Genomic DNA, 13,502 nt, shown 5'->3' with positions numbered 1-13,502 from the left:
CAGTAGCAAGGCTTCATCATTCAGGCAGTCCACAGCTGACCCCTACGTCCCCTGGTCTTGCCTCTTCTCTTCAGAGTTGTGGTGAGCATCACTACCTGCCAGGTCTGAACACACTCCTCTTGTCTTGGCTGTAGGGAGAAGGCAGGTTTCCATGTGGGACTGATGCCACTGGGATTAGCGGAGTAGGAGTGATTCACTCAGGGGTTTCTGGATGAATCAGCATCTGGAAGAGTTCCATCTCCATGTCTGTCTGAGCCCTGGACCCCCAGGTCCTAGACCCGACCTTTTCCTACAATGCCTGACAAGGCCACGCTGGAGAGTAATATGTATCTGGTTCTGGAGGCCTGGGGAACAGACTAATGTAAATGATGCGGCGTGTATTGGAAGGCAGAAGTACACCAGAGCTGGAACAATCTTCCACATGAGTGAGAGCCCTTGTCTTCAAATTTCTGAAGCTGCAGCATCAACTGTCTGATGTGGGAAACCTCATCCTCTGTAAAACTGATAGACAAGCAGAGACCTGACATGAACACAGAGGATTTTGGGGATGGGTGTGAATGCTGAAGTCTGTATCTTCATTTTGCTGGCTGAACAGATGTCCTGGAATGAAAGCAAGGACACCGGTACAGGGTTGTGCTCCCACATGGTGGTGATAGATACAGAAGCAAATCAGGTAAGTGGGATTATTCCTGTAGGAGTCTTTCAAGCAGATCCTCAAGGTCTCCAGTGTCTGCTCTCATGAAGTCTCTGGTTGTGATCCTGGGTTTTGCCCTGGTCCCTCCTCAAAAGATCCTGAACTCCAAAGTCTCATAGTCACAGCAGCCAAGCCTGCTCCCAACCTTTATATCCCAAACCAGTTCTTCCTCATTTCTAAGTGTGAGATCCAGCAGAGCACATCTGCTCATCAGTTCCTCCATAACCTGTGTCAGGAAGTTGTCATCGAGGGACTCCAGAAACCTCCTGGATTGCTTGTACCTTGCTGCCAAAAACAAAGCTTGGAAACTGCTGCACAAACTGCTAAGCCTGCTGGCTGCCTCTGTAGCTGCACTCTCATGCATACTGCTGGGGCTCAGGACTGTCAGCTTGGTCCTCAGTCCTTGAAAGTGCAAAGCACATCGGGAAGAACTTTGTGTGAGATTAATTCTCTCTTCCTGTATTGTCACAGCTGGTAGGAATTCCTCTGTATTTTTGCCTTTCACTTTGTCGATATTCCCTTCTAGACTGTTTGCCTTTGTTTGACTCTTGCAGATAAATCTTTCCCTTCAAGTAATTCTTAATTCAAGAAAACTGGAAAGCAGGACTCCCCAGGGCATCCAAGTTGATGGAGAAACTGCCATCAACCCCTGAGGATGAGTTAACTCGACCCAACAAGCTAATTTCTGAATGTGAGCACGCTTGCTGTTCTTTTTTGGTGCTTGGAACCCTCTCATGCATTCTCCAACCTGCTTCAAGTGTCTGGTTGCTTCTAAAACCAGGTGCTTTCAGTGCTCCCAACACATGGTTCGCTGTATTTCCAACTCTTAAATATGAGCTGCAATTAATTTCTTGTGTGGTATAATTTAGCAGAAAAAGATGATGACGTTTTATCTTTCAGCTTCTGGCTTTCAGCTTCTCAGATCCTGAGTACCTCTGAGGGAAATTGCATTCTATGTCTTCTCCTGCAACCTTGAGACCTGCAAGACACTCTGCAACTGCAATATTTTCCTTAGTTCATGTCCCATTGATCTTGTCTGTATCCATGCCATGCTTGTTGACTCTTGTCTATACTGCAAAGGTCTGTGAAAGTAGACTCAAGGTTCTCTAGAGCCTCTTCTAGGAGTGCACTTGTTATAATCAAGTACGTCTGTCTTCAGTGGTTCAGGGGCAGGAGTCCCCAGCAATTCTGCACTGCCAGGTGCCACCCTGTTGTCCCAGCACACTGTTCTGACACATATATTTGTGAAGTGAAATAACCAAGGGTAACTCATGAAGCTTTTCATGACTGGAGCAGGTAAAAAAACAGTTGAGAATCTTTACTTACAGAACTGTGGAAAGATGTACAGGAAGTCTGAGGTCATTGATACATGCTGTTCCCAAGCATGCTGCTAGTGTTTATGGAGCAGGAAAGAGAAATAAGTTCCTGCCATTTTGGAAATATAAAATATTTGCAATGGTTCCAGAGCCTTCCTCTGAGGAGGTAACCTCTCCCATCACTGGTCCCAGCTGCCAGGTACCAGGAGTTTCTGTGCAGGCCAGTGCAGAGTTTGGCTTCTGTTGCCACTTTGAGACACTTCATCCTGGAGTGGGACAGAGCTGTTAGTTACCCAACTGTTGTGAGGGCAGCCATTGATTTGCTGGGAAGAGTAGCTTGGTTTGTGATGCTGAAAAGAAAGTCGTTTACTGTCTCTCTGCTTTAGACCCTCTGCAAACACCAAAGTGAATTCATTGAAGGTGCTTGCACAGACCTTCATCTTGGTCAGATGGCCTGGATAGCAACAACTGATAAAATAAGAATGTGAATGTAAACAGCTATGTGAATCGAATACCTGAAACTATCTGAGAGGGCTTTTACCCCAAACCCACTATTATTAAAGAAGAACATGACCACCAGCTTAACAGTAACCAGGGAATTAAAGGCTTTGGAGACAGAGTCAGTCTGAAAACAAAGTTTAGAAGGAGCAAGACATTCTCAACAGAGAGAAGAGGGAGAAGTGGGAAGGAAGTGGCAGTGGAATCCTGGTTTGACATTTGCCCTGCAACTTTGCAACCTCTGTCTGTAACAGAGCATTCTTCCTGTTGGATGCCATGGGTAGTCTGCATTCCTAGCAGTAAGGGGTACAATATGTACAGACCCACAACTTCAGCGTGCATACGTGACCTTGTGCTTTCTCGCTGGCCTGTGGGTTAGCAGTCTGTAGGAAGTGGGTACACATGAACCCTATATCTCCAGCAGGAAGTTCGTGAGATTAGGGGAAGCCCTGCTCCCAGAAAAGGGGACGTGTTCCTGCAGCCTGCACTTCCTGTGGTGAGGGTGGGTTGCACAAGTAATCATGTGAATATGCGTCTAGCTGGGGGTTAGAGCTTTTGGGGATTAGTTGCGTAAAGATGTTTAGAAATGTGTAGGTGTTTATTAATATTTTGTGTCTGGTATTGTGCTTTACCCGTTGGACTGCTGATACTGATCCTGAATATACGGGTCATGGTTTATCAGTTAGTTAGTTACATGCTGTGAATAAATCAGTAAACTGCTTAGATCCATCCTGATTAGATTTAAATCACATGAACTTAACACATTTTCCTTCTGACAGTTTTGCACCCTCTGCACTCTCCAGACCGATCCAGCTGAAGTCAGCTCCCTGTCCATATGCGCAAAACCAGGTAAACTTTAGAGCAATAGCAAACACAATGCGTTCTCATTTTTGGGGCATCTGTAGTGCAGTTCAGTTCTGTTCTCCAGCATGATGGCTGAAAACTTTCTAAAATGTCACTTGAGAATCTCTCACTGTACTGTGAAACCAGTAGCTAGTGCCTTCTAGCAGCTCATACCTTCTATGACAATACCAGCAAGCACATGTATGGACCATCTTTCCAATGCAACAGAGCTGTTGGATGGTTCAACCCTGCCTGCAGCCTGCTGTGCATGAATAAACATACTCAGAGAATATTTTCTACACAAAATTTAGGCTTGTCCTCATATGTAACCAGCATTGGGCCCTGCTCTTTTAAGTCTTCAACTGATGCATTTGTGCTATTTTTTTACCTACCCATTCCTTCCTCAGTCCATCCGTGCTCGCCTCTTCACGTGGAGAAACTAGCTGATGGAATATGGAAGATCAAAGGCTGCATACCCACCCCGGTCCGTTCAGAGTACAATAGGATCTAGCAGAGATTATTTATTTACCCTTAGGTGTATCCTTAAGGACACTTTATCCTACAGGGCTTTGAATCTAGTCGCCTTGAGCAGTGCTAGAAGTACCATATATGGCTGTGCCTTTTGCAGTCATGACCAAGTAAAACTTCATGATCTGTAACACACAGGGATTCTGGCACTGTCTAGTGATCCCTTCTGACCTCCAGCTCCATAATGACAGGTCACATGCAATCCCTCCACTCAAAGCTCCATCCTCTTTTCCTGAGTAATTAGTTAAAAACAGTGTTGGCAAGTTCTTTGTTCTGCTTTGAGTTACTGGGCTCAGGCTTCACATGGAGATTTGCCCAGACTGAGACAGATATGTTTTCCTGTCGTTTTCCAACTCTGCTTTGCAGGACATCATGAGTGGGTTTAATCCTTTGCTAGCAAATACCAACAGCATAGGCATTTTCACATACATACTCACTCACCAGCGAAGAACAAACACCAAAGAGGTAAGGCCAGTAGTATGTCCTGTGAAACTGCTTGAATATGTGCAAAAGGAGGTTGTTTCAACTGGAATTTACTACTCTTCATCTGTTTTCATTTGCATCTGTGAGTCTCTCTGTTGCAATGAGCATCTTGTGAAATGTCCTGGCAGAGAAATGATGAAAATTCCCCCATCTCCATGTGTTGTGGGGAACACCCAGGATACAGCTTTTTCTGCACACCAGATTAGAGACTGTGAAGGCTCCTTACCAGTGTGGGAGCTGCCCTAGTGCAGTGTTCTGTGCAAGACGAAGCCTGCATTCGTGGCCATATTGGAATGTGGACTCTTGGTGGAGAAGAGTGATACTGTGGTAGAAATAATGAATCGCCGAGGGAGAGTCAGTCCTGGAACTGCAGGTAACCATAAAGCCTTCCTTTCTGTCCTCCTGTAGAAGAAGGAGGAGGTGGGGGAAAATACAGGGCTGGGATAGATAATGGCATAGTACAGTGGTTGGCTTTATACCAGGAGAAGGGGCTTAGGACAAGAGCAAAGCAACAGATGAGGGAACTGGGGAGTTCCCAGGATGGGAGAATGACCTTTTTCTGAGAGCCAGGGGGAATGAAATTCCAGTGTTTTTTTCTGTAAACAGTGGGACTGAAGAGTGCTATCCTACTATCGTTGTCCAGGTAAAACTATCTGCATCAAGCTAAGTACAAGTCACTTCTCCCATCTCTGGTGTCTCTAAGGAGAACCAAGTGCGGGCTCTCCCGAGAGCTTCAAAGTGCCCTTTCTCCCTGTGGAAACAATCTCTTCTGTGTGTCTGCCTCTGCAAACACTGAGCTGGACAGTCACTCCTTTGATTAACGATATTCTATTGCATAAAAGGACTTGGAGGATAGAGCTAAAATAGAGGTAGCTGAGGGAAAGTAGATCTAAAGGGAGATGAAGAGGAGGGAAGTACAGAAAGAGGGTTCAGTGAAAGAAGGGGGAGGGCAACAAGGAAGACCTGTTGGGGAGAATGGAGGTGTGACAGGACAAAGAAAGGAGGAGTGCAGTTTGGGAAGAGTACAGGCAGGGCTTGTGATAAAAAGTGAAATAAAAGAGCAGCTTCAGAGGACCCCCCTACTCTGTGAATCTGACCCATTGCTAGTGCCAGGCAGCAGGATCTGGTTACAGCAAGACCTGATTACAGCATCTGTGGGGGTCCCCAGGCCTTGGAACAAGGGTTCCAGCAGGTTGTTGGGGTATGGAGCCACCTGGGTTATCCTGTCCCTAGCTCTGGGCTGGGGGATTCCCATTCTTGCCTTGTGTTTTTCAGCCCCAGCAGAAGAGAGAAGCTGCTCCTGGCTGAACCCTTGGGTCTTCCTTGTTTCTGTCCTTGCCATCAAAACTGCCTTTGTAACCGTCTGCCTTGGTGGGTTCCAGGGTTTCTTAATTCCCTTGGGATGAAGGGAGTGGTTGACTGCTTTTTCTCAAATGGAAAGACCATATCCTAGTCTCTCTGTCATCAGGCAAATGCCCTTACCCAAAACAGCCTGTTCTGCTGCCCCTCTCCCCCTTCTGCCCTCTTAGTCAGGGAATTGGGTCCCTTCCACAGTTAACATTCATTCCCTGGCAGGGCTCCTCTCAGTTTCCCACCCACCTGAATAAAGCCAGTCCCGGATGAAAACAGTCAGTTTCTCCCCTCTCACCAAGAGCTAAGAAGTCTTTTTAGTATCAGAGAACATCTAGGTAGGTTTCCTGAAGGCTGGCTGTTGGCTGTTGGTTCTCCTGACTTGGTCTCTGTCTCTCAGAGCTCCTTGTGACAATGTTGGAGTCAAGGGGCAAGTGTGATCTCCCTGGAAATACTGGTGCCAAGGCTGCTCATGTTTTGGCAGAGTGGGGGTGAATCCATCAAAATACTGCAGCCGCATCCGACCCACAGTGCCTGGACTAACCAAAAAGGGAAATCCTTTGCTTGGACTGTCCCGGAGTGTCATATTGCTCTGTGATGACTCTTCTGTCCTTCTTCTTAACTCCCTTGGGTGAGGCCTCAACGCTCAACAGTTCTACCCCTTCTTGATAAAGGTAAAAGTGGTTCTCTAAAGCTGCAATGCCCGGGAAGATTAAGAGGGAATGCATATTAATATTCCACCTTTATTAAGCTTATCCCATAACTTCTTTGACCCTTTCCTGACCCTGTCCTCAAAGGATGTCTAAGCTGGTTTTGTCAGATGGGAAAATGAGTCTCTCAGGCAGGAGAGGTGAGAGGAGCTCATCCAATTAATGCCTGTTCAAAGGCAGGAGTGACCAGTAGTGAGAGAAACAGCCTGCTGTTTCTTATCTCCTTGTTCAATACAGATTTCAGAGCTTGTTAACATAAAAGAATCTCTGTGGGTGCCCTAACTCAGAAGGTGAAAGATGGGACAGGTTGGTCATGGATGAGGAGGAAAGGATGGCAGTAGCACTTCCCCTCACTTTCCTCTCTTCCCAGTTGTTTTCTTTCATGGAAGCTATGACCAGTACAAGACTCTGCTCCAGAATGCTACAGAGTGGCGCTGCGTCCCCAACGTATCTGCAGACAAAAGTGAGTGATGCTAAGAGCCTCATAAGCAACACTAAGAACCTCACCAAAATTTACCCTCGTGTCAGTCAGTCTTTGAGGTTGGGAATGTGATTGTCAGCCAGAGCTGTATTGCTTTAAGGAAGGAAGCCAAAGAATTGAGGAAAGAAAATGCTGAAAATTGCACAATTTTATTTAGGATGCTATGAAAACTTGTTCTGGGGCAGTGGAAGAAGGTGGGTTGTTCCAGACTTACCTTTGACTGCCCTTCCTACTCCTCCCCTCTCACAACCCCTCAGCTGCTAGTCCTGTTCACTAATCTTGCTGCAAGTGCTTCATCCTTTTGTAAGGGCTGGTTCAATCCAGATCCACTCCTTGTGCTGCCTGTTCACACACGCATCATGGCCAGTGTGAGGGACAGTGGTAGGAGTGGTAGGAAGGATGTTGTTACACAGTTTAGAGTAGCTGGAGAGCTGGGCTGCAATCACACATGATTTGATGGCAACGGCAAGTGCTAGAACTCCTGCAGTGCCAATTCCCAAACTCAGTTCAGAGATGCTCTCGCTTGTGCATTGCGTTCAGAAACAGATTGCAGTTTGCACAGGGGCTAACCCATACATGTTGAGTACATCTGAGTAGCTGTTCAGACTCCTTTTACAGTCCATGATAAAAAGGTGTTTGCAGGTACAAAATAGGCATGGTCCAACTATTCTTATGGTGGACATCTATAGAAGACCAGACAGGCTGTGTTCTACACATGTTCAATTTGCTGTTCCCTGTAAAAAAACCCACCTGCCTAGCTCCATGTGCACTCACATGTCCATCAAACAGCAGACAGACTCCCCCAATCAACACACTTAAGAATTCAGAAGAAAGTGTCCAGCGTTGCTTAGTCATGTGGTGAAACATTAGCTTTCATTGTGGAGTTAGGAATGGATGGAAAAGTTTTGCAGAGTGCATGATGGTTAAAAGCCATCCTCCAGCAGTTTAGTGAAAGGTCAGGGTGAGCAGCACAGAGATGGAGAGCTCCAAGTTCCTTAGACTGCTTGAACTTGATTTTGCATATTGTTTGATGCTCTCTAGTGCCGTAGTCTCTCTTTCTACAAAAGTACATAATGGTGTACCTCGAGTGCATCAAATATATAAGAGCACAGGTAGGTTAACAGAAGTTTTGTTAGCTGTTCCACTCACTGGACTCTACTCCCTCCATTTGGTGCCAAGAATGGGATGTGAGATTCTGTGCTGTGACAGCTCTTGAAAGGCACGGGGTTTTCTGGATCCACCTTGTAGCATGAATATGATGTGATTGCTTGCTGTGGGTGGGCTGGAGCATTGGCTTGACCCAGGCATTGTCACTGCATGCAACCCCCTGAAGAGCTCCTGACTGGGAAACCCAAGAAGAGAATCCCTATGAGGTCTGGAATTCGCAGCAAACACCAGAGTTACTACATACAAGGGCATATTTTTTTGTTGACTTTATCGGATGAACTTTTCAGCCTGATATATTCTATACAGAGATATATTCAGAGTATAATACATACAGCTCATAGATATAGATATGTAACCTTAAAGCATGTAGCCTCATGATTTGAGAGAATTTATCTGTTTTTAAATCCATCATGTGACTTTCTGGCTATAAGGCAGATCTCTAGGAAAACCTGGCTAGTATAGGGTGCCTGTGGTGGCAGCAAGACTGTCAGAGCAGTTTACTGTACATCTGTCGGTCTGTGTGAGTCAAGAGCTAACCACTTGGACAACACTTCTCTGATGGAAATGTGCCCAGAAGTGCGTGAGCCAACTACTTCCCATCTCGCTTCCTCAGGAAGGGTAAGGCAGAAACTGTGTCTCTCACAAAAGAGAGGCTGCATGGACATGGCAGAACAGACAGAGAAAGGGGAAGGCACTTCAGGCAGCAGTGTTGTGGCTGGAGCCTGTCAGACTGTTGACAGCTTTACTTGTGGAGCATGGAAAAGAACATTTACCTCTGTCCAGATTAAAGGCATAGCTCTAACAGCTAGGACCCTACACTGAGCTCACTAAGATGAAGGACAAGTGCATCTTATTCAAAAGCAGGATTTTTTTTCCCCCACAGAGGAGGGCTGGATGTGCTGCCCCAAGGGCTGGATACGCTTTCAAGAAAAGTGCTATTACCTGTCGGATGATGAAATGTCCTGGGATGAGACTGTGCGAAACTGCACTGGGATGGGCTCCCACCTGGTGGTGATCAACAGCGAAGCAGAGCAGGTAGGTGTGGGACTGAGCAGGGGGCACAGCAGCCAGAGACACAGTGCCAGGCCCTGGAGGGGACTCAGATGCCCCCCTTGCTCCTGCAGGGGAGGGGAGATGTCCTTTCTGTACCCCTTCAGCACCGGATCCCCTCTGCCACCACTCCCGCCCCACAGGGACTCCTGCAGCCTCCCTCTGCTCAGTCCTGCACCTCATGGACATTGTACTTTTTCCAGGAGTTCCTCTTCAACTTGGCGAAAGGAGTATTTGCTAACGCCTATGAAACAAAATACTACATAGGCTTATCTGCTTATGAAAACGGGCAATGGCAGTGGGTGGATCAGACTCCGTATCAGAAGGCAGCCACGTGAGTATCCCAGGGGGAGTGAGGAAGGTCCTGTAATTCACACGCCACGGTCCAAGTGACCAATACACTGTGTAAGGCAGGTATGTGTCAAAGAGGGGTCTCTGTCCCTAAGTGCAGTGTAAGTCAGAAAACTTCACAGAATCACAGAATTTTCAGAGTTGGAAGGGACCTCTAGAGATCATCTAGTCCAACTCCCCTGCTAAAGCAGGATTGCCTAGAGCACGTTACTCAGGACTGCGTCCAGGCGGGTCTTGAAAATCTCCAGAGAAGGGGCCTCCACAACCTCCCTGGGCAGCCTGTGCCAGTGCTCTGTCACCCTCACCCTCAAGAAGTTTTTCCGTGTATTTGAATGCAACTTCCTATGTTCCAACTTGTGCCCATTGCCCCCCGTCCTGTCACCGGGAACCATTGAAAAGAGTCTGGTTGCATCCTCCTTCAACCCACCCTTTAGATACTTATAAGCAATAATAAGGTCTTCCCTCAGCCTTCTCTTCTCCAGGCTAAAGAGTCCCAGCTCTCTCAGCCTTTCCTCATAAGGGAGACGCTGCAATCCCTCAATCAGCTTAGTTGCCCTTTGCTGGACTCTCTCCAGCAGTTCCCTGTCCCTCTTGAACTGGGAAGCCCGGAACTGGACACAGACACACTTGACTAGTTTTCTAGTCAAAAACAGGACTAGTCTTTGCCTTGCCAGAGCTCCTGATCTCTCTTACAATAACCTTCCCCTTTCTCTTCCACAACTGTTTGAGGTGGCTTCATTCCCACTGTCATACATGCCAATGCATTCCCAATAGAGGAACTTTCTTTTACAGGTTCTGGAAGCCCGGGGAACCCAATTTACTCTTTGCAGAAAAATGTGCTGCAATTCATGTCAAGGGAAAAAAAGATTCCAGCACTTACAGTAACTGGAACAACGTCCTGTGCTTTACAAGTTGCTATCGAATTTGTGAACTGGCAGTCAAATTTGTCTGAGGAAGGAAACACCACTTTGGATGAAGGACTTGAAGGAGTATTCTTGAGAAAGGGCAGTTCATGAAAGAGCTGATGAAAAGCTGGCCTGAGCCCACACAAATGCTTTGTTTTGCAATGTAGGATGAGCAAGCCTTCCACAGAACCACAGCTCTGAAGGACCTCAGTTCCCAGCCTGTGGCCCTGCATCTCTTTCCAAGCTGGAGATCAGTCCTGGATGAAATCATTCGGGCTGATGTCATGAACCTACCATGCCCCTTTTCAGTCTCCTCCTTCTCAGATGGGTGCCCTGATCCTCCAATCCTTTCCTTGACTCCTTGTCCAGTTGATATCTCAGTGATGCAGAAGAGGCCCTCTCTGTTTCATGAAAGGATACTGGTCTTACAAATCACTGGAGCATTTGGTGGAGTGTGCTTGGCCCACCCCTAAAGGGAACAATTATTCATGGCTTATCGTTAATGTTTCCTTCTTCCTTCAGCATATTCTCTGTTGATAAGTTAAAAAAACCCATATCAATAAATGTTAATTCAGCTCTTTGTATGAGGCTGTCTTTTGAGTGACAAGTCCCAGCCCCCTGCTGACTCAGCCTCCCTGCATGGAGGTTTTAACTCTTCAATGTGTTTGGCACCTGCAGGTGAGAATATGACTGTGAGTGTGCTGGACTGGTCAGGAGCAGGAACAACCTAGTGTTCATCTGTAAAGCATGTGAGAAAAGCTGTGAACCCTTTTGGAGAATCACGTGTGAGTGAAGCAACAGAGCAGGCTGTGTAGTGGTCACAACCGTTTGCCCACATTGTAGCAGAAAGGAGATGGATTTTGGAGATACTGATGAGATGTGTCGGGATTAAGCATGGCAATGAAGGGGAGATAAAACAATCAAATATCACACGAAGAGTAAAAGCCAGAGTCTCCCCAGGAGGGATTTCTAATGTGAGAAAAGCGTGGAAGGCCCCTATTAGAGGCATCATTGCAAATCAGATACACAGAGGTCTTGAGCAAGTGCTCTGCTTTGCCCAGATTCCCCAAACCTCGCTCCGTATACTCTTCCTCTTTCATCAGTGATATCTATGTTCCCTGAAGAGCCGTGAGTTTCCAGTTGGAAAAAAAATACACCCTGAAAAATTAGTTCTGGGTGATTTTTTTCATCAAAGATCTGAGCACAAATTTGAAGCCCCTGAAGCAATGTATCTCCCATGTTTCTGTTTTAGTCAAAAAACCCTAAAAGCTTGGCTGTTGCAAGGTCTTGGCCCCCTATTTTATAAAGTTGCTGGGACCTTTTCGCAATGGAGAAAACTTTGTTGTTCTGTCCAACATGACATCAAACAAAAACATTGCAATGGACTTCTCTTTTTGATTTCCCCCAACTCAGTTCTGGAAACCACAGAAGCAGGGTTTTGAGGAAGAAAAAGGGGTAGATAAGACACACAGAGACTGACTAATGTTTACAGGAGGTTTTAGAGGCAGCTGCAGTTCTAATGTCTGGGACATGGTATAGGGCTGAGAAAAACTCACACCAGAAGACTGGTTTGCAAGAAAATGTAACTTGCTAGAAACAGTCTCCATGCCTCAAATTTGAAATGCAAAGTTTTTCTTGAGACTTCCTCACAAAAGAGGGATCTTGGGAGATGATACTGGGTTTGCCTGCAGAATTACTGAAGGGAAGTTGCTGATTCCATCTCTCTGCAGATACACCCCCCGCCACACACACACACAAGTGCAAATCCATTCTTTTACAGTAGTTGTACAAGACAGCAAATTAAGGTAGACAGAGGAATTGGTCCCTGTCCCTGCTTTGTGCAGCCTCTGTTGAAGGATAAGTGGCAAAACTCTGAGCAAGCATTTCAGCCATGTCTCTGAGTAAATCCAATGCCCTTGACTAGCCCACCCCAATGGCAGCGCTCATGGTTTAGGCAGGGATGGACTGTGTACACAGTAGGTGTTTTCACAGACATAGAATAATGCAAAAACCTTCCTCTCAATTTATTCCTCTTTGATAGGGATTTATCTGAAAGAGGTATGGCTTTCCAACATAGGAGAAACTGGCATTATGTCTCAAGTCTGCCTTGGTTCAGATGTCATAGCAAGAGGCAGAGGTAAAGATGTATAGTCAGGTGCAGCACTTTCAGAAAGCTTCACAAGGACAATCCCTGCATATGGAACCAAGAGGTTGGGTAGAAGGACAAAAAGTGTATCAGATTAGCATATTTCATGATTGCATCTGTAGTCCTTGTTTTCAGGTGGGAGAGGTGGCAACCAGCAGGTGAGAATGGTGGGAAGAAGTGTCCCCTCTTAAGCACTCTCTTCTGGGGGAGGAAATTATCCTGTAACATTGACACTGATCTGCTGAAAGGAGCACAGACATGGATAAAAATGCCTGGCCACAGTTTTACGTGAGGAAAAAAGAAACTGTGAGAAAGGTAGTCCTGAGATGCTGAGCCCAAAATAAACAGGTCATTCAGCATGTGAAGAGTTAAAACTTTCATAGCTGCAAACATGTTTATTTCCATTTTCTGCCAGTGTTATCTCAGGATCTGACCTTCCTCTTTAAACTGCAAGCTTGAGACGTATTTGGTTCAAGAGGCTATATTCAACAGACTATCGATTAACCAACACACTACTAAGAAATGAATACGTCAATTAAATGACCAATAAATTAATTAGCACCTCTATTATCAATTTACAGATCTATGATTTTTCACAGCTACTTGCAATTATGCAGCTACAGTTTATCCCTCATATACACAACTAGCATTGAGTTGCACCTCTACTGCCCTTTTCTCTACCCTCCCACGTCACTTAGTTTCAGGACGGAATCCTGTCCCACCTTACTCCACCCTCCCACAGCTAGTCTTTCAGGCGTAGACCTGATGGAGAGGCCGGTGGGTATTCAAAGGGGGATCCCCCCAGTGTTCTGCTGGATTTGGATGCTTGGGGTAGGTTCACTACAAGGTGTAGGGGCCCATATCCTGCCATTGGAAGACTTGCCCTCCTTTGTTCTTTGACTTTATATGTTATTCTCTATTTTTTTGATTTTTGGATCTATTGTTTTGCCACCTTAGTACCAATCTTCCTCTGCCCAATC

General features: G+C 46.1%; 1 protein-coding gene across 1 annotated transcript; it reads left to right on the top strand.

Annotated features, from left to right (window-relative positions):
• Positions 1 to 4,698: 4,698 nt before the first annotated feature.
• Positions 4,699 to 10,423, top strand: LOC104294522 (C-type lectin domain family 4 member E-like). Its single transcript, XM_009894134.1, has 6 exons — positions 4,699 to 4,735; positions 5,638 to 5,733; positions 6,793 to 6,885; positions 8,954 to 9,105; positions 9,324 to 9,454; positions 10,264 to 10,423. The coding sequence occupies exons 1-6, from the start codon at positions 4,699 to 4,701 to the stop codon at positions 10,421 to 10,423; spliced, it is 669 nt and encodes a 222-aa protein (XP_009892436.1).
• The last annotated feature ends 3,079 nt before the right edge of the window (positions 10,424 to 13,502 follow it).

Source organism: Charadrius vociferus, unplaced genomic scaffold (genome assembly GCF_000708025.1).
Source record: "Charadrius vociferus isolate BGI_N301 unplaced genomic scaffold, ASM70802v2 scaffold561, whole genome shotgun sequence".
Taxonomy (NCBI): Eukaryota; Metazoa; Chordata; class Aves; order Charadriiformes; family Charadriidae; genus Charadrius; species Charadrius vociferus.
Note: the sequence above shows the minus strand (reverse complement) of the source record. Positions and strands in the feature narration are given on the sequence as shown.